This window comes from Elephantulus edwardii, unplaced genomic scaffold (assembly GCF_000299155.1).
Source record: "Elephantulus edwardii isolate Elephantulus edwardi_28Jun2011 unplaced genomic scaffold, EleEdw1.0 scaffold00105, whole genome shotgun sequence".
Taxonomy (NCBI): Eukaryota; Metazoa; Chordata; class Mammalia; order Macroscelidea; family Macroscelididae; genus Elephantulus; species Elephantulus edwardii.
This window is the reverse complement of record NW_006399855.1, coordinates 11,952,214-11,974,463: the sequence shown is the minus strand read 5'-3', so window position 1 is coordinate 11,974,463 and position 22,250 is coordinate 11,952,214. Positions and strand designations below refer to the sequence as shown.

Genomic DNA, 22,250 nt, shown 5'->3' with positions numbered 1-22,250 from the left:
GGATAGAGCAGGGTTTAGAGCTGTTGTGCATAGGGTCGCTATGAGTCGGAAACGACTCGATGGCACATAACTACAACAACAACAGCATTGCTATTAAGTTAGAACCAACTCATAGCTGATACTCTAGAGGGTGTAAATAACAAGGGAGAAGAGCTTGCTCATCTTTTACAGTATCATTGGTGGATTTAAACTGCCAGAGACATAGCACCTTTGGGTTAGCAGGACAACTACTTATGGGCTAGTTCACCAGAGCTCCTTATGTACATAGACATCAATTCATGCATTCATCAATTCAAATTCCATGTGTATGTGTGTATATATACATAAACATTATATATTTGCTTTTGCTTTTCAAAGTGTATAACATCTACATTTCATACAATTTTCAAAGAAAAACATAAAATGCAGTTTAAAGTACTACCTTAGAGTAAGAAATTATAGATTAATTTGACAGATTGCAGTTAGTAACTGTATATTGTTACTATGTCCTAGTAAGTAAAAGACTGATAGCCAGCTCTCTAGCAGGTTTCAGAAGAAATAAGAAATAATTTTCTCATGGTAAAACTCCGGAGTATAATGAATTTACAGTCTAACTAAAAGCTAGTGTTAAAAAGAAACTATTCTTTAATATTATTTTAATTTTATTTCTTGAAGCCAATTAAAAATTCAGTATAGCTAAATTTCTGAACCAAGTGATGCAAAAAGTTGCATTGGAAAGTCTTTAAAAATGTCAGTGATAAAAGCCACTTTTCTTTCAAGAGGTCTTGTTTTAAAAATAGACTGTGTGATCATGGAGGTTTTAGGGTTGTCCTCTTCATAATATTTTTAAAGACTAAAGTTTTATTTCCAGGTGTGTTTGAAACCTGTCATGGAAAGATTTATTTGACTTCTCCTGTATAATGGATCTTACAGGTTAGAAGAAAAAGATACAAAGCAAAATTGATTCTTATTTTTCCTATTCTCCACAATTGTAAAAGAAAAAACCTGTTTCTGATTTTTTGTCTTGTTATTTCAGGTCATTGAGAAAAAAGCTGAGCGAGAATCATCAGATAAAGTAGAAACATCCAATGGTGTGCTCTCTAGTAGTGATAATACACAAATTGATGCATCTCCTGTTTCTAATGAAGATAAAACTTTTCAGCCGCTTGATAGCACAAGAATATCTTCTCATAATGGTACTGTCTTAAAAGACACATTCACCGAGACTTGTGAAGGGATCAATAGCCCATCAGTGACTTGTCAGCAACCCACACACAGCACTCTTCAAAGCGAAGTTGATATTTTTCATGCAACAGAGCATGAAAAAACCGAAACGGTACAGGACATTATCCAGCATAACAGCCCCACTAACAAAGAATGTCAGTCTTCACTGGAAAGGAAAGATGATAATACAGGATATGTCATGACTAATCTAGAACCCGTTCCTCTCATTTCTGAAGAGAATAACTGTCCACCAGTACAAACAGAAGATGTAAATAGAGATGATAAGTCTCCAGTGTTTAATGTGGAGTTGCTTAAACAAGAAGTACCTAGTAAAACTCTTCCTGTGCCCACATTTAAAAAGACACAAACAGAAACTCTAAAGGACATTCCATTTCCAGAAGTGTCAGGAGAAAAAGACAGTAAATGCCTTAGTACCACCTCAGTAAGTAAAGAAACACTTGCTAATGAGGTATCTTCATTACAGAAAGAGAATCCACTTCCAGTGTGGTCGTCATCATCTGGTAATTCATTGAGAACAGAGACAGTATCTTTAGAAAAAAGTTCCAACTGCTTGGTACCCAGTGAAGAAAAGAGACTCTCTCAAGACTATTTTTTGCAAACTCAGAGTCTCTTAAGCATTTCTTCAGAAGAGATTATAGAGCCGAAATTATTTGAAGACTTGGCCTTATCAGATTCTACCTTCTTGATATCATCAAGAAATAATGTATCACATGGTTCTATGGAACTAATGAAAAATGACAAGGATTGTCTAAACAGTGAAAATACAGATTTTGAATTATTTAATTCAGCATTTAGACCAACTAGTTTATCTTTGAATAAAGAAGAGGTCAGCCTAGAATTATCAGAAGATTCAGACATTGACCTAACTCTAGCCATATCTCCACTTTCAAGTCCCAGTGAACAGATTCTAGCTGATGAAAATGAGCAATTTCAAGAGGCCCCATCTTCAAATGTAGAACATCAGGATGTAGCTGAAGAAAGAATTGATTCAGGAGAGGTAACACTCACAGGAAACGGAGAACTGAATTCTGATAATATATTAGTTTCAGAGGATCCATTAGATGAGATGGAAAGAAAAGATGGTAATTATCAGTCATTTACTTTCATACTTCCTAAAGACAATTCTACCCCTGAGATTTCAGGGCACGTTAATGTTACCTCAGACTTCCCCTTTAATTCTTTAATTGAAGAAGTATCACCAGCTTCTAGTCCTGACCTCCTAGTAACAAATGAGGAAACACGGCCATCTCAAGCCATCTCTCCATGTAGTTTAAAAGATCACGAAACACAGTATGAGAAAAGTATCAAAGCCTCCAAGATTGAATCCTTCAATGTAGCCTTAACAGAGAAAGAAAATCCTTCTGTTGGTACTGCCCATCCAGTGGGACAAGATAATTTAACTTGGGTAAAACAAATGCCACATTATGCAGAAATGCCTTTATTATTAAATAGTCCTACCTCAGGAAAAGATGGACGTTTAACCCTTCCTGGTAAAGTAACTGAGGAAATTGCCCAAAGTAAGCATTATGAAGTTTTGTCTTTCCCAGAAAATACGCTGTACTGTGATGTGGAATTAAACCAGCCTGCCGCAGCTGCCAAATACAGTCAGGACTTCACACCTTCTCTTAGTCTAGAGAACAGAAATTTGGAAGATCTTACCCTGGAGACCAGTAAACCGATGTTTACTCCTAGTGAAAATACAGAAAATGTGACTGACACATTTCTTCATACAACTTCTTCAAGTAGCGTAATTAATATATGCATAGAACAGCCAACAACCTCTGAAAGCATTGAGAAAAATATAACAGTTAACAATGATCTGAAGAAAAATGAAAGTATTTATCTGCCAGTAAAGTTTTCAAACCCTGACTCACTTGATGGAGCTGTTACTGCACAGGCATATACTCACTCAGAGATCTCAAAACTTGGTTCTTCCCCAGAAAGTGCTACATTAATCAACTGCATAAAACCAATAAATGTAGAAACAGGGTATCAAACACATGAAATACCTGTAGTTAAAATGGCAAATTTGCTTAAGAGAAGTGAAAAAGCTGAATTACATAAAGAATCCATAGATCCAGAAGATAATGATTTTCAGTCTCACACCACATCTTCAAAAGGTGAACAGACAATCCACGTGTTGCAAGATCGGCCAATGTATGAAACAAAAGATCTGTCAGATGGTGTGCGTTCCCTCACATGCCCAGATTCTAACCAAAATGCAGCAGACACCAGTGAAAATAGTAATAAAGAGCTGACTGCTTTCTTTATTCCAAAATCTTTTGACTCTCTTGTTGGTGGGATCTCTAAAGACTATATGGGAAATAACACCAGTGAAGGGCTGGTGGCTGAGGACCTTTCTGAAACCCTAGATAGAGGCATGGATATCAGTGTAAATTCTGACATGCATTATGAACTACTTTCTGGAGACTCTGATCAAGATTCTTTTGGTGATTTTAGAAATCCCAAGCTAGATGTGGAAGATTCTTGCACTCTGCGATGTAATTACACCAGGAATAGAGATGGTACTACTAAAGGTAATTACAGCTCTTTCATGAGCATAAACAATAGTGGTGATGAGGAATGGAGATACTCTAACAGAGTACCAGGGTTGGATACAAGTGTTCCTTTCAGAAATTGGTCCAGTGGATCAAAGCAAGAGAACAGGCGTGTGCCATGTTATATCCAAATTCGAGACCTCCATGGGATCCCTAGGACTTATGCTAACTTTACTATAACGAAAGAGTTCAAAGATACCACAAGGACTTTGCATGCCTTGAGAAGACACCCCAGTCTCACTGCAAAATGTGGCTTGATCAGTTCCTGGACAAGTACTTGGCAAATAGCAGATGACCTCACCCAGAATACTTTAGATCTGGAATATTTGCGCTTTGCACATAAATTAAAACAACTTGTAAAGAATGGGGAACCTCAGCATTCTACCTCTTCCACCAGTGCCTTTTCACAGGAATCGCCTATTCAAATAGCTGTTGACACTTTCCCTTTGACAAAAATATCTGAATCACCTGTTCTATATCCTATAGCCAGGAGCAGAAGCCCCCTTTTAGTAACAGTCACACACTCAGATCAGTGTGAGAAGCGGAATCAACACATGAGAATCAACCACATGGCTAGCAGTATGGATGGTTGCTCTTTCTGTTGGAAAGAGAGATGCAGTCACAGAAGGCATCTTTCAGATTTTGAAAGAAATCAATCATTCCATCTCAATAAATTGAAATATGACAGTACTTCAAAAGAATCTCTACATGATGTTTCACTTATTCTCAATGAGTTTCCTGAATTAAGCAAGGTGATGATTAATAATGAAATGGTTTTCCAAGATAAAGAACTAAATGTTGCTTCTGCAGAGGCCTTGTCACAGGAGTTATATCCATCCTTCCCAAGAAGGCCAGCCTTCTATGAGAACATGATTACAGACCTGTGTACCAGTTTACATGTCAAACTAAAAAATGTTATGAGAGAGGCTTGTAAGAGTACCTTCTTCTTCTACCTTGTTGAAACAGAAGACAGCACATTCATTCAAAGAACAAAGGTAAAGTGCCACATTTTTCTTACAGTTCATAGCTGTTGATTTTGGTTTAATCAATTTCACATTCTTGGCTTCAAAAGAAAAGGAATGAGGTAGCACTTTTATTTCACAATACATGCATTTTTGGTATTAATTTATCTTTATGTTAAATGTTATGTAAAGGATCTGCCATCTAGTCTATATAAAGATTTGTGTTATATTCAGGGGTAGAAATTAAATTTCTCCTTGCAATGAGTAATTTTCATGAAAAGTTATTCATGTAGACATACATCTAATGTAACCATAAGCATATTTCAGAGTTAGAATGTTTTACACATATTTTAGACACAATTAATATATATGTTACTACCTTTGTTCCTCTCTTAGTGTGAATAGTTGAGATGGATGCCTTTTGGCTTTAGTTGAATTTAAATACTTGAATATTAAGATGATTCATGTTTAAATGACTACTGGCAAGAGGCTGCACTGCAATCCTGAAGGTGTGCAGTTCCCGGCCACCAGCAGCTCCACAAGAGAAGGATGGGCAGTCTCCTCTTATGCGATTAACTGTCTCAGAAAACCTGTTGGAGGGTCAGCTATGGGTCGGTTCCACCTCTGTGATACACAACAACAACAGCATATTTCTTAAGTTTAAGTGCTGAACTCAAGCACGTTGCCATTGAGTCAGAAATGACTCCTAGCTGGACCTTTCAGTGAAATTGCAGGGGAGGAATTTGCCTATCTTTCTCACGCAGAACCACTGATGTATTCGGATCACCAGAGAAGGTCCGTTTTTGGGTTAGGAGTGCAGCACCTGTAGGGCTAGGCTACCAGAGTTCCCTTACTGAAATTCTGGCTTAGCAGGACCAGAGTCTCCCTTGATTCACCATTAGGTTTCTCATTTTATCCTCACAGAATTTATGTTCTCTTCTTTTCTGACTGTTGGATGAGAGTATTTTCAAGGTGGCTGTTAGATAGGCTTGCAGTTGAAAATCACAGTTTTGTGCAAAGATGAAAGTAATCTTCAAGAGAAAAAGTAGGCACATTATAAAGTAGAACTGGAGAATAATGTCCTCTAAAGATCAGAATACTTTTAAGAGATAAGAAAACTTGTAAGAGATCAGAAAGAAATTCCTGATGCTAATTTGTGCTGTACAAGTAAATTAGTCTCTGTGCCTCTACTTATTTATTTGAATGATGAGAAGAATTTATCAAGTTCTATATTACTATTGAGACACTTGAGTGTATAAGCCAGAACATCACAGGATTTTATGAAAATGTTCAACATACCAGAAAATTTATTCAGGTAGTTCATTAGTTAAATAAGGGCCAGGTAAGATTTTTTTTTTTTTGCTTTCAAGTACTTTTAAAAAATTTTAATAATTTTAATAACATTTACAGAGATTTTGGATTTCCATTCATTGATTCATTGTTGCACTTTTCTCCCTGCCCAGCCCTTCCCCCCCAACCTCCAGTTTGTTCCTCTCTTTGAAAAAGTAAAAGAAAAATTCTTTCTTTGGTATACAATCTCTCTGCACCCCTCCCACCGCCCCAGGTACACTCCACTATGCATCCTTAATTCTGGACTCTTGTGATAACTATAATACCCTATCATATATCGCTTTTAAATTATTCTCTCCCTCATCTGTTTCAATTCAGTATACATAATTTATCCAGTTTTTCTTAGTCATACTCCAACCCTGATATCAATCCCATTCTACAACAGTGGCACCATGCAGTATTTGTCCTTTTGTGACTGAGATATTTAACTCAGCATCATGTCCTCCAGGGTCACCCATTTTGAATAATACTGCATGAGTTCCTTGTTTTTCAATGCACCATAGTGTTCCATTGTGTGAATATACCACAGCTTCTCTATCCGTTCGTTTGTTGAAGGGCACTTAGGTTGTTTCCAACTCCTTGCTATTATGAACAAAGCTGCAATAAACATGGGTGTGCATGGGACAGATAAGATTTTGAAGCTCCGTCTCACATACTTTGGGCACATGGCCAAGTGGGACGGGTCCTTGGAGAAGGACATCATGCTCGGAAGGGAGGTGGGATGGCACAGAGAGGAAGACCTTTTATGAGATGGATTGATACAGTAACAGTGGCAGTGGGATTTGGTGTGTTGGAATTAGTGAGACTGGCTCAGGACAGGGCATGCTTCAGAGCTGCTGTACATGGTGTCACTATGGGTTGCAGGCAACTTGATGGCACATAACAACAACAATTTAAGGGAATACTGATTGCTTAGTGGTAAGAAGCTGTGCTACATTCTCAAAGACTTGTAGTTTTAATCCACCAGATGCTCCATGGAGAAGGATGACCATTCTCTTCCTGTACAGTATACTGCCTCTGAAAACCCACTGGACAGTCAGCTATGAGTGATTCTGACTCAACAGAACACAATAAGAACAAAAAAGATTTAGCACTTAGGTTTTTTTAATAGACTTATGTAAAATGAAACTTATATACAAGGTCAAAAATTGCAAAGGAAGGGAATGTTAAGGAATTTCTGTAATTAAACTTACTATGTAGTTCTAAACATCTTTAATATGTTAATAATCTGTATCTCAGCAATACAGCAATGCAGTTTCTGTGGAGCACATGTAAACTATATTCCCTATTTTGTTCAAATACCTGGATTCAAGGGAACATGAAATAAGTCCCATTAATGAAATTAAAAAATAATTCCTATGCTTTATGAGTTGTTAATGTGCCATTGAGTTAGAACCAACTCATAGTTGGAGAGACTGCCCATCTTTCTTCTACAGAGTGGCTGATGGATTTTCGAAACACACGCCTTTGAGATTGCAGTGCTGTTTCTTACCACTAGGCCACCAGAGGATTTTTTTTTTAAAAAGGTTCTAGAAATATTTTAACTAGAGGTGACATTTTGAGCATAAATAGGTGACATCACAAAGGTAATTCCTTTGGAAAAAGTGAGACTTTAAAATACATGCAAGTCATTTAGTAATAAGACAAATTGCCATGGATTTAATTGCCTTAATAGCATAGAATTAAGTAGGGAAAATTGTGCTTTGTTTAACAAGAATTCTTAGTATAAAAACACCTCCATGCGAGCATCTTATTTCTAAGTTAAAATTATTTGTAATCTTTCAGAATATTCTGAGGAAAGAAGGTCATTCAGAAATTGAACCTCAGCATTTTTGTCAAGCTTTTCACAGAGAGAATGATACACTGATAGTCATCATCAGAAATGAGGATATTTCATCACATTTGCATCAGGTAAGTTTGGAAAGTTATTTCTTATCAAATATATAAGTTCTTTGCATTTCATGTTATGCTTTATTCTCAGATTCTTCATGACTTTTCTCCGTTTAGGAAAGACACTAAAACACATTACTGTTGAATTTCAAATGGGAAAATAATCGCATCAGAATCATGTAGTATGTTTTAATATAAAGGTGTTTGTAGGGAAAATTATTATGATTCAGGTTCTTTTAATACTCATTTTTAAAAACATGTTTCTTATGGATAGACTTTGAGAGTATACAGATTTATACCTTAGATGAGAAAATTAAGTCTTAGATCTTAGATCTATTCATAGTTTCAGCAGATCTGAGCCCTGTCTTCTCCTGTGCCATCTTCACATTTCCTGACACACTAGAGCCCATTAAAGCAGTCACCGTGTCAGTCCATCCGGTAGAGGATCTTTCTCTCTTTTGCAGACATGTCACCCTTCTCCAAGCATCATGTCCCTCTTGCAGGAATAGCCCCTTCTACCAACAGGCCCAACAAGGTTCAGATCTATTACTATGTTCATCAGGTTGCTATTGACGGCACCTAAAAATAACATTCATAGTTTTCCCTTAATTGATAGGAACTTTTTTTTTAGATTTCTAAAAAGCATGTATTCTTCAATCTCTGTAGCCGAAAAATAGACTAAATCCTCAGCTTATTTTTTTATGTGTGGCCTAATTCTTTTTCTTATATTTTATAACTATAAAGTTAGATTTATCTTTTCTGTGTTGCTACTGGGCCTCCTGTATTCAGGTTATGCATTTGTTGTGATATTTTTACCTACTAGTGAAAAGTTCTTTCTGTTCCCATGGAGATCCAGTTTAGGGACAGGGTAGGTATGTAATCCTGCTATTGTCTATAGTAACTCAGACACTACATATGGGAAAAGGAAACATGTGATTTAACATCTTCACGTTAAATCTCAGAAAGGACTCTTTAAATGTTATTATTATTATTATTATTATTAGTGTGTGTGTGTGTGTGTGTGTGTGTATACCATCAAATCAGACTTGACTCGTACAGGAGGAGATTGTTCCTCCTTCTCCAGCAAAGCTTCTGGTGGATTTGAACCGCTCACCTCTGGGATTGCAGTGCACCTTCTTGCCACTAGGCCACCAGAGCTCACCAGAAAGGACTCTACTTGCCCAGTTATTTCTGTTTCCACAGTTGAGAGCATTACAAATCTCTTTTTAATGAACTGAGTTTGCAGACATTAATGATGAACTGAGATGATAGTCATTTAGTTTGGCAGATGGCGCTACAGCAGTAAGGGGTGAAAGAAATTTCACTTGTTCTTCCAGACCTTTGAAACCCTTTGGTAAAAAAGTAACAAAGGGAAAATGGTTTTAAAAAACAAAACTCAAAACACATTCCAATGAATGAGCCTGTCTTCTCTTAGTGTGCCATTTTTTGTTCAACAGATTCCTTCCTTGCTGAAGCTGAAGCATTTCCCCAATGTCCTCTTTACTGGAATAGATAGTCCTGAAGACTTTCTTGATCACACCTACCAAGAGCTGTTTCGTGCAGGAGGCTTTGTGGTATCAGATGACAAAATACTAGAAACATTAACACTAGGTTGGTCTCTTTTTTTCTTTTCTATGAAATTTAGTAAGACACAATTTCTCTTTACCCAGTGACCTAAATACCATGTCCAAAAAGAAGTTATTAATTCTAAATAATAATTGGCACTAGTGGAGAACTTAATTTTTGTCACATGCTATGCTAAGCTTTTATAGTATCTCTCAACTACTCACGGCTGTCAAGTCAGAATGAAATTATAGCTGACCGGCCCCATTAGGATTCTAAGGCTGTAAATCACCTTAAGAGGCGATTGCACGTACTTTAAATCCACCTCCTGCTTTGTAGGGGAAGGTTGGGCAGTCTCTTCCTGTGCTATTTACTGCCTCTGAAAATCCATTGGGGATCAGCTATGATGCACTTCCGACCTGATGGCACACAACAGCATTATATAGTATATAATTATTATGTAATAGTAATGTTATATAATTTGCTGTAATTCTCATCTCCAAAGCCATCTTTAAGTCATTATCTTTGCTAGCAAACCTATTTTTTAAAATACACCTCTTAGTATCCTTGAACTCTTACTCGTACAAATTTGAAATTTCATTGTTTCGTTGATACTTGCCAGCTCTGCTCAGCTGCACATGAAATATTTTATTTAGAACCAGCCTTCTTTATTTCTACTACCATCATCCTACCTATCTTGTTGATATAATGGGAATCTAAAAATAACTGGAAAATGTTGTTTTTATTATTTTTTGAACACTGATTGAATGCCTTATGTAATTTTTGGAAGATTATTATAGTGCAGGACAGATACTGTTGCGTATAATCAAAACCTACCTTAGCTTGTTGTCATTTTAGAACTAAATGTGGATACCACTTTTGAATTCGGAGTTAAGGAAGATAAAATATAACAAGGCAAAATAAGAATTCTGTATGGATATTGGAGTTTAGGTGTATCTGAAAGTTCATTATTTAGAAGCTTAGAGCTTCCTTTTTTGTACTACAGTGACACTTCCTTTTTGTGTTGTATCCATATGGCTTATGAACTTTATTCAGAACTTTAAATTGTTTGTAATTGTAATGTTCTCATTTCTGTACATGTCTCTTCTACTATAGTATGAGTTGTGGTTGTTAAGTGCTGTCGAGTTGTAGACGACTCATAGTGATCCTATGAAGGAAAGACCTGAACACTTGTATAACTTTCATCGTTTCTCCACATTCATAGAGTTTCTGGAGGCAAGCTATTTCAGAAGTGGATGCCTCTCCTGCTTCCTAACATAGTATGAGTAGCTAGGTCCAAATTGAAGAACCTTGATTTTTGTATTTTTGAATGCACTGTGCACTTGTGTAACTGGAATGTTGTCCAGCCACATACAAGTGGCAGTGATGGTATATAATCATCTGTAGTGTCTTATTTTTCACAAGTAGTAATTACTGGGCTTTACATTGACCAGGATAACCCTAAAACATACCTTCTCTTGCCAAAATTATTATATAGTTCAATTGAAAGAAATTGTCAAAGTCCTGGATAAACTAAATGGAAATGGAAGATGGAAGTGGTTTCTTCACTACAGGGAAAATAAAAAGCTAAAAGAAAGTGTAAGGTAAGTTATTTATGTGTAGATTCTTCTCTTGTCCCTTTTAATCATAGGGTTACGTAGTTTGATGGGTGGAGAGGGAAAGATCTGGTGTGAAAAAACAATGTATTTGAATTTTGTAAATAAATCAATATAAATATATAAATTTAGAAAACAATTTAAAAAATTATTTTTGAAACATGTATTAGGATACAAATACAAGTGATTAAACTTGGGAGGAAACTAAGAAAAGAGGGGATTAATAATAAACACTGCATTGAAACAGATAAAGGAAAGAACTTTTTAAAAGGAATAAATGATTAGACATTATTTCTATTCTGGACAACAGTCCAGAATAAGAGTTGCATAGCAAAATGGACTGCAGGAGGGATGGAGGGGGAAGAAATTATGCAACAATAAGTGAGTTTTTTGTTTTTTCTTAAATGAACTGGGGAAGAGGGGTGGGGAGAAAAATGTGCAACAATGAATGAATGAAAATCCAGCTTTTATGTAAACTTCCATAGAAATCACAATAAAAGAGGAGAAAATACCAGTGATTAACTGAGCTGTTTACTGTGCTTTAGACGACACTGACCACTGCTCTAGGTCTGTGACAAGATAAGTTTGTGTTGCAATGTAAATCACTTACATCACAAAGCACAGTGGTCTGAAGGCATTAGATTTTCGATTTTGGTGTGGGGTTTTTTTGTTTTACTTTGGTTTGGGTTTTTTGTTTTTGTTTTTGTTTTTTCAAAACCAGGGCTTTCAAGAAATTAATCTGTGTACTTCACTGTGAGAAATGTTTCATAGGTCCATAGAAAGAATAGCACTTTAGGAGATGAATAGAAGTTGTGATGTTAGCCTGAAGTTGACTTTCTTTAGCCATTACTGTAGCCTGCTCTGGTCTTCAACTACCTTAACTGCAGACCTTTGGTCTTACAAACCATCAACAGCTGTGGAACTACAATAAGAGAAATATTGCTCCCTGGACAGCAAGACTTGAGAGAGACTGGAACGAGATTCTGGTGATGGTGGTGGAGAGAGTGTCAAGGTGTGTGTAACTAGAGGAGCCCTGAGATAAAGGCCACAGTTAAAGGTTTTTGCTAGGCTTGGCAGATAATTAAGGAGAAGCTGACTTAACAACTGGTCTCAGGCAAACCTTCCTCGATGATGAGGAAACCAGAGAATTGAATTTGTTTCTGAACTGAAACTGGAGCCTGGATTAATTGAGGAATTGTGCCTTGGGACTGCTGGGCTAAAACCTGAATTCCCCACTCTCCACCTTAATTCCCCCAGTAAACCCTATTCTCGGATTTAAAACTGTGAGCAGTCTGTGATTCAACAACAAATAAATGAAACCTTTTGCTTCTGGTGTGGGTCTAGAGGCACCATAGGACTGGGACAGTGAGTGGTTGTGCTATTCTCATACCATTTGGCCCTTTCAGAAAAATTGCTCATGTCCCTGTACCCCTATGTCTTATTTTCTGCTCTATGTTATTGTTATGTGCTGCTGAGCACCTGTGACTCATAATGACCCCATGTACTACAGCTCTAAAACCCGCCCTGTCTCATCTCATGCCCAGTCTATCTCATCTAAGGTTGTCTTCTCCTGTGCTGTCCCTCCATCCTTCCGAGCATGATGTCTTTTTCCAAGGTATGTGAGATGGAGCTTCAAAATCCTAGCCTCCAAGGAGAAACTTAATTTCGCCTTCTCCAAGACAAACCTGTTTGTTTTCTTGGCAGTATGTACTAGACTGTTCTCCAGCACCATAACTCAAAGGCATTGATTCTTCTTCTGTCATCCTTAGTCATTGTCCAGCTCTCTGATGTATAGCAAGTAATTGTGAATTACTTGCCTAGATCAGGCACCCTTAGTCTCTAGACTGACATTGTTGCTTCTCAGAACTCTGGAGAGGTCCCTGATACTGATTTTCTCAGTGCAGTTCATCTTTTCATTTACTGACTGCTGGGACTGAGAGGTTGATTGTGGAGCAGAGCAAGCTTTAATTGTTAACAACCTCAGTCTCTTCTCTATCTATCATGGTGCTGCCAATTGGCCCAGCGGTTAGAATCTTTGTCTTCTTGATGGTGAGCTTCAATCCGTATTGAAGACTATAGTCCTTGACTTTTTGCAGCAAGTGCTCAGGTCTTCTTCAATTTCAGCAAGCAAAGTTGTGTCATCTGCATATCGTAGGTTATTGACGAGTCTTCCTCCAATCTTGGTGCCACATTCCTCCTCAAAGCCAGCCTCCCAAATGATTTGTTCTGCATATACATTGAAAAGGTATGGAGACACTCCTTTCCTAATTTTGACCCATGCAGTGTTTCCAAACAGAAGTAAAAAAAGTCAAATTGAGGAGTTGTAGTTTTTCCATATAGTTTGATTTAGGCTAAGCTGCCTATGAAAAATGTGAGCCTGCCCTATTGATGCAATTTTGGATATTTATTCATATATTAAGTTTCCTGTTCTAAAAAGGATGTAAAAGTAAGATCAGGGTCTCTCCTTAATTTTATCTTTAAGCTTTTAGTGCCTCCTGTTAGTTCCAGTTCATAGTAACCCTCTACACAACAGAATGAAGCATTTAATGCAGAATCACTGTGCCACTGTGGTATCTACTTCTCCTGCCCCCATATTCCTAGGCTGATTGAGATTGCTTTGCATATAGCTACCATTGTGGTTAGGAGGTGGCAAAAACTGAGCAGCCGGGCTTCATAGAATTTTTATTTGGCTGGACAGTAGAATTACTTAAAAAGCTTACAAAAAAATTACCATACCTATGCCTCATTTCACCAGTTTTTATTTTATTTTTATTCTTTTATTTTCATTTCTTATGAGACTTTGGAGAGCAAATTAATTTTCTTTTCAGCAATTTAAAGACATTTCATTTTATTTCATGACATTGGTTGCAAACCCATCAATATAACAGTGCTCTTCCTACCACCTCCTTGCTTCCCTGTTTTCCATTTGAGGGTTGGGGTGTGTGTGTGTGTGTGTGTATGTTGTAATTCCTGCCTTTTTAGTCTTGTATTGTTGACTACATAGTTGAAGAGTGGATTCTTCCCTGATATTATTCTCTTTATAAGCCTCTCTGACCATAAGTTGGTCCTTAGGATGAGTTCAGTTCCAGGTTTGAAGGCTGTCTCAGGGACACAGTCTCAATGATTCCACAAGTATATGAGACAGTAAGTCTGGTCCTTTTCATGATGTAGAATTTTGCTCTACTTTTTTTTCCCCTCTGCCTTTCTGCCCAGGACCATCTAATCTGTTCCAAATAAGAATGATTGCTAGTGGTAGCTAGGCACCCTGCCCTTTTTTTGCTTTGAGGGTTAGTGGAGGCTGTGATTTGTGTGGCCCATTATTTCTTTGGACTGATTGTTTACTTACTATTAAAGGGTTGCAGCCTCTAAGATGCTAACTACTACACATAGCAAAGTAGGGTGTAGAACATTGGCTTTGTGGAAATAGTTAAAATAATTGACATACATTTAATTGTTCTTGAAAAACATTGATAGAGTGGGTCTTTTGAAGATGTTATCTGGGTGATCTTGTGTACTACTGGTGTTACGTCATTGATGGTCCAAGTTTAGTACCGTTTTGTGGATTTAGATCCTTCTTTTCCCTCCACCTTCCCACCATGATCCATCTGGTAATCAGCATTAATAATGTTTTCTTTCACATCCTTTTCTAAATCCACTTTGAATTTCTGACAAGTCTCTGTTAATGTACTGTGTAACTAACTATTTTTGAGTTATCTTCAGCACATTTTTACTTACATGTGATCTTACCAGTTTTGTTTAATAAATGCCACATTCTTTTAGTTCACCTTTCTTTAATGGCTAAAAATGTGGATATCTTCCAATCAGTTGGTCAGGTAGCTCTCTACCAAATGTCTTGGCGTAGATAAATGAGTGCTTTCCACATTGCTTGCTTTTGTTGAAACATCTCAATTGTTGGTATTTCTGCACATAGTGAAGCATAGTTTTTGGCCCAGGCTTCAGTGCAGCTTAGATTTCTTCTTCTTTCAGTACCATTAGTTACTGATCATATGCTGTTTCCTGAAATAACAACACCAACCCAGTTCTTGTATGGTACAGTGAAGCTGCATAATCTTTTGATACTCCTGAGTTGCTCATTGTTTTCACTATAGAATCCTTCATTGTTGCAGTGCAAGGATTGAACTTTTTTTTTAGTTCTGTTCAATTGAGAAATGTCAACCATGTTCTTTACTTTTGGTAATATTTCCTTATATTTTTTAGTTTTTCTTCTTGAATTGCCCTTTGAAACCTCCTGTTCAGCTTTTAAATGTCATCATTTTATCCATTGGCTTTTAGCAATTCAGTGTTCAAGAACAAAGTTCAAAGACTCTTCTCATATCAATTTTAGCCTTGGATTTTCTTTCCTATGATTTGATGTGGCTGACGCACTGCCTACTTGGCTAATGAGACACCTTCTCGTTCCTATACTTTTAGTGGTCTTTTGCTTTCTTCATGTTATTTCTTCTTATTATTATTATTCATACTATTTCTTCAAATTACTGTTCTATAGTTAATTTATTTTTCAGTCTTTTAATGTTAAATATGTCACATCTGTTTTTTCTAAATTTTTATTTTATATTGGTTTGCCTACAAAATTTGCAAACATTTCATACTATCCTTCATTCACATTATCTTTCATACAGTCTCATTCACTGTGTTTTTGTTTTGTGTGGTTTTTTTTAATTTATTTTAATAATCTTAGTGAACATTTACAGAGATTTTGGATTTCCATTCATTCATTGCTGCACTTCTCTCCCCACCCAGCCCCCCCACCCACCCACCCAGTTCGCTCCTCTTTGAAAAGTAAAAGAAAAACTCCCTCCCTGGTACACAATCCCCCTGCACCCCTCCCACCCACCAAGTACATTCCACTATGCAATCATTCACTGTGTTTTATAAAATTAATCACCATTGGGGGAGCTCTGGTGGCCTAGTGGCAAGGAGCTGCAACTACAATCCCAGAGGCACACGGTTCGAATCTACCAGATGCTCTGCCGGGGAAGGAGGGACAATCTCCTCCTGTACCAGTCAGATCTGATTTGACGGTACATGCACACAAAAATTAAAAAAAAAAAAATAATCACCATTGAAGTTAATGCCCACCACTACCCCATCTTTTCAGATCCCTGCCATATGGTTCTCATTTCCTTTACCCCCTCCCTCTACCCACTGAATTGTGTGACCCCATTCCCCTCCGCACACTTTCCTCCCTTGAGCCCCATACACGTTTTACTAGTTATCCTTCTGTTTTTACAATAATCTTATTTTTTTAAAATCAGCCTCGCAAATTATGGACCGCACGATCCTCATTCCATTCATTCTAATACCTACAACTTCTTCTGCAAGATAGAAAATGAAAACTTAATTTTTTTTATATCGTTTTACATTGGTTTGCATACACAGTTCATATACATTATGTTTCTCACTATCCTTCATTCACATTGTGTTCTAGTCATTCTCATTATGTTTTCTAAAATCAGTCACCACTGAACTATGCCCATTACCCTTCCTTTCTAGGTTTCCTCCAGATCTTTACCATTTCCTTTACATACACACCCCCTGTCCTCCACTCACCGAATTTTCCCCTTGTGCCCTTTGATCCCAATACATGTTTTACTAGTTATCCTTCTGTTTTTACAATGATGGTCCTATTCAGCATTTGTCATCATGAGACTGATTTAGTTGACTGAGTATAATGCCTTCCAGTCTCTCTCAAGTTATATAGTAATTTCTAGAATCATTGCTCCTGAGTGCTGCGTAGGTTTTCATTGTATATTTGTACCAATTTTTCTCAATCCATTCGATTGTTTTGAACATTTGGCCTATTTCCATGTTCTTACGATTACCAATAATGTTGCTATGAACATTTCTGTACAAATCTCTGTGTCTCAGTTCTAATTTCTTTTTTTTTTTTTAAAATTTTTATTTTATTATTTTTGTGTGAGTGTACTGTCAAATCAGATCTGACTGGTACAGGAGGAGATTGTCCCTCCTTCCCCGGCAGAGCATCTGGTGGATTCAAACCGTGCGCCTCTGGGATTGTAGTTGCAGCTCCTTACCACTAGGCCACCAGAGCTCCCCTAGTTCTAATTTCTTAGAGATAAATTTCTAGGAGTCAATTAGCAGGGTCATATGGAATTTCTGTGTTCAGCTTTTTTTTGGGGGGGGCTTTTTTTTATATACCAGCTTGTTTACAAAATTCAAATACATTGTTTTTCAGACCAGAATTGCCATTTCACAATCCTACCACCACTAATATATGAAAGTTCCTATCCACATCCTCTGCAATATTTATTACTAGCTTCCCTGCTAATCATTGCCACTGCTACTATGGTGAACATGGTATCTCATTGTAGTTTTAGTTTGCATTTCTCTTACTGCCAGTTATTGTGAGCATTTCTTCGTGTATCTGTTGACCATTTGAATATCTTCCTCTGTGAAAAGTCTTTCCATATCTCTTACCCATTTTTAATTGGGTTGTCAGTCTTTTTCTTGTGGAGACCCTATAGGATTCTGTAAATTTTTGTTGTGACACTCTTGTTTGAGATGGTATTGACAATGCCTTTTCCTAGTCAGTAGGTTTTCTTTTTGCTCCATTTGAAAAAGTTTTTGATACACATAGGGATTTAATTTTTAGAAGGTCTACGTCATCAATTTTATCCTCTCCTAGTTGTGTATTTCTGGCTGTATTTGATAGCCTCTTTAATACCATAGGCGAGGCCTTCTATGCTTGGTCCTAATTTGTTCACATCTATTTTTGATATAGTCTTTACATTCAGGTGGGATATAGATACTAAGTATTATATTTTGGATCTCATCGATTTGCTTTCATTTTATTCAATTTATATGAGCAATTGATGATTTCTTCCTCGGTCTGAGGCAGACCCAGCTCCTAGAAACCATTAACTAAGCAAAATTAGGAAACCTGTTTAGGGCAGGTCTAGGCGTAAAAAGACACAAAGTAAGCGAAAATACAGAACCCATTTAAGGCAGGCCCAAGTCCAAGAAAACGTTGTTGTTAAGTGCTGTGGAGTTGCCTGCGACTCAGCAACCCTATGTACAACAGCCCTAAACCCTGCTCTATCCCAAGCCTTATTATATCCAACACACCTATTCCCATTATACCAGTCATCAAATCAATCCACCTCATTGAGAGTCATCCTCTCCTGCGCTGTCCCTCCACTCTCCCAAGCATGATGTCCCTCTCCAAAGACTTATCCCACCTTTCAGTATGTCCAAAGTATGTCAGATGAAGCCTCAGAATCCTTGCCTCCAAGGAGCAGCCTGGCTTCACCCTCTCCAGGATGAACTTGTTTGTTCTCCTAGCAGTCCATGGTATATTCAATACTCTTCTCCAGTTCCACAGCTCAAAGGCATCAGCTCTCCTTCTATCATCCCTAATAATTGTCCAGCTCTTTGATACAAAGTAAGTAATTGCAAAGACCATGGCCTATATTAAAAACACCTTAATCTCCAGCCCGACATTATTGCTCTTCAGTACTTTGAAGAGGTCTCTGACAGCAGAATATCCTAATGCAATTTGTCTTTTAATTTCCTGGCTGCTTATACCAAGAGTGTTGATTGTGGAGCCAAGCAAACTAAAGCTGTTAACAATCTCAATCTCTTCACCATCTATCATGATGCTGCCAATCGGCCCAGTGGTGAGAATCTTTGTTTTCTTGATGTTGAGTGTCAGTGCATATGGAAGGTTGCAATACTTGACCTTCTGCTTCTGGTCCTCCTCAGTTTCATCAAGCAGGGTTGTGCATTCTGCATAATGCAGATTGTTGATGAATCTTCCACCAATCTTGACACCACACTTCTCCTCATAGAGTCCAGCCTCCTGGATAATCTGTTCTGCATACAGGTTGGAAAAGTTTGTAGATAGGACACATCCCTGACGTCCACCCTTCCCAATTTTGAATCATGCATTGTATCCTTGCTTTGTTCTAACAACTGCCTCCGGGTCCAAGTATAGGTTTTACATTAACATGATCAAGTGTTCCGAGATTTCCATTCTACTGAAAGTCAGCCACAGTTTATTATGATCCTTTGCATAATCAATGAAACATATGTAGACTTTCCTCTGATACTCCCTGCTTTAAGCCAAGATCCATCTAACATTAGCTACAATATCCCTAGTACCACAACCCCTAGCTAAGCAAAAATAGGAAACCTTTTTAGCAGACTTGATCCCCAGAAGCAGTGACAGGCTAACAATTCTAACCATGTAAAGAAAATATAAAGAACATAAAAACTGGTCCAGCATCTAGGGGGTTGGCTGACCTTAAACCCAATGAGGGAATTTAACCTATGATCTTTCTCTCTGAACTGACTTTAAAGCTCATTTGCCCACAGGGTTTAACTAACCAGTCATAATGTATATGTAAAAACTAGACAATAGAAAAGAGCCTGTATAGAGAACATTTGGCATTCGGGGATCCTGACCCTTAAGAGGCTGTGATCTCTGTCCTCTGTCTGCTCTCCCCATGGACGATAAAATCTTCCTTGCGTCACCAAAAGAGCTTGTAGCACTCTTTCTTTCCCCTGGACAGGTTGGTTTCTTGAAACCCCAAGTCTTGTTCTGACTGATGTTACTGAGCTTCACCATGGTCTCTTTCACAGGTGGTAGTTAATATGATTTCTGCGTGGTTTTAGGTTTTACACCTATTTTTTCATTGGTGGATGGATTAATTTTGGGTTCTCAATTTTGAACTCAGAAAATGTGACTCAACACTTTCTGCACCAGCAGTCAGGAAATCAAGACACATTACATTAGGAAAGTCAGGGACCTCTCCAAGAGTGCTGAAGAGCAGAGATGTCAGACTAGAGACTAATGTGTGTCTGATCCAGGCCATGGTCTTTATAATTGCTTACTATGTATCACAGAGTTGGACATCAGCTAAGGATGACAGAAGAGTCGATGCCTTTGAGTTATGCTAGAGAAGAATATTGAACTCACCAGTGGACTGCCTGGTTTATCCAAGAGAGGGTAAAGCCAAGTTGTTCTTTGGAGGAAAGGATTTTGAAGCTCCATCTCACATACTTTGGGCATGTTGCATGGGACCGATCCTTAGAGAAGGACATGATGCTTGGAAGGGTGGATGGACAGTGCAGAAAAGGAAGATTCTGGATGAGATGGATTGACACAGTAACTGGGGTAGTGGGGTTTAGGTATTTTGGAGACAGTGAGATTAGTTCATTATAGGGCAGGGTTCAGAGCTGTTGTACCATGGTTGCTGATACACATAGCAAGAGCAATTACAAAGGAAAACTTTGTTTTCCTTCTTCAGTATCATCCCTTTGCTTATGTGAGGTCACTTTCTTTTCCGTATGAAGTTGATGAGTACTTTTTCCATTACTTTAAGAAATGATGATGTTTTCTGGATCAGGATTCTCATTTTCACAATATCTTATGGATTTCTAATTTATATGTCTTTCGAGGTTTCTTTTAATAGTGTTTTATCATTTTCTCTCTATAGGTATTTTGCATATCTGGTTGTCTCTATTTGTAAATCCTTCATCTCAGATAAGTATTATAAATGACTTTATTTTCCTTCTTTTCAGAGATCCCTTAGTTATTGTAGAGGAATCTGACCCATTTTTGTTGATCTTGTACCCTGCCGTTTTACTGAACAGTCAGTTAGACCCAGTAATTTTCTTGCTATTGTAGAGGAATCTGATTCATTTTTGTTGATCTTGTACCCTGCCGTTTTACTGAACAGTCAGTTAGACCCAGTAATTTTCTTACTGTGCCTTTGGGTTTCTCTGATTACATAAGATCATATCATCTGCAAGTAGTAGTATTTTTATTACCTTTTTGCTAATTTAGATGCATTTTATTTCCTTTCATGTTTATTGCTTTAGATAGAACTTTCCTTACAATACTGAATAGGAATGGTGATAAAGGACCGCCTTGTCTGATTCCCAGTCATAAGAAAAATGCCTTCCTTACTCTGTCTCCACCAAAAATAATGTTGACGGTTGATTTTGTCTATAATCTTAAGTCAAGGAATTTTCTGTCTGTTCCTATTTTGTTGAATTTTTATCAAGAATTTAATTTTGTCAAATGCCTTTTCTGTATTAATCGTGATTTTTTTAAATAAGGGTTTATTATACTGAATATTTTCTAATGTTGAACCATCATACGAGGTGTCAATCCCACTTTATTGTGGTAAATGAGTTTTTGGATATGACGATGGATTTTATGGCTAGGATTTTTTTTTTTTTAGAATTTTTGCATATACATTTATGAAAGATTTTGGTCCATGAAACTCTTGTTGAGAGGCATCTTTGCCTGCCTATATGGTATTAGGATTATATTTGTCTCATAGCCTGAGTTCAGGGGTATTGCATTATTCTTTGTAATCTGAAATAGTTTTAATAGAATTGATGTCACCTCCTCTTTGAAAGTTTGGTAAAAGCCATTGGTGAAGCCATCTGGGCCAGGACATTTTGTTTGTTTGTTTTATGGCCTGTTGTTTTGTGTTTTAATGACCTATTCAGTGGATCCTTCTGTGATGATGTTTTTATGTGCACAGTAGCTCTGAACCCTGCTCTGTTCTGTCTCAGACATGCCTAACCCAGTTATTGTGTTACTCCATTTCATCTGGAGTCTTCCTCTCCTGCACTGTCCCTCCACCCTTCCAACCATGATGTCCTTCTCCAAGGACTAGTCCCTCCTGGCCACATGTCCAAGGTATGTGAGACAGACTTTTAAAATCTTTGCCTCTAAGGAGCAGCTTGTTTTCACCCTCTCACAACAGACTGTTAGTTCTCTTGGTAGTCCATGGTATGTATGTTTAATACTCTTCTCCAGCACCACAACTCAAAGGCATTGATTCTTCTTTTATCTTTGGACATTGTCCAGCTCTCAGATGCGTAACAAGTAATTACGAAGACTTTTGCCTGAATCAGGCGCATCGTAGTCTCTAGACTGACATTTTCAGCACTCTGGAGAGGTCCTTGACAGCAGATTTTCCTAATGCCGTTTATCTTTTGATTTCCTGATTGCTGGTGTTGATTTTGAACCTGAGCAAGCTGAAATTGTTAACAGTTACAGTCTCTTTTCCATTTATCATGTTGCTGCT

At 37.5% G+C, this 22,250-nt stretch overlaps 1 protein-coding gene across 1 annotated transcript in view; it reads left to right on the top strand.

Annotated features, from left to right (window-relative positions):
- FAM208B (family with sequence similarity 208, member B) overlaps positions 1-22,250 on the top strand; it is a 123,164-nt gene that overhangs the window by 79,660 nt on the left and 21,254 nt on the right. Inside the window, exons 21-24 of the mRNA XM_006891880.1 lie at positions 1,016-4,777; positions 7,880-8,005; positions 9,442-9,595; positions 11,046-11,151. Coding sequence (XP_006891942.1) covers positions 1,016-4,777; positions 7,880-8,005; positions 9,442-9,595; positions 11,046-11,151 — 4,148 coding nt within the window. The remainder of the gene's footprint in view (positions 1-1,015; positions 4,778-7,879; positions 8,006-9,441; positions 9,596-11,045; positions 11,152-22,250) is intronic.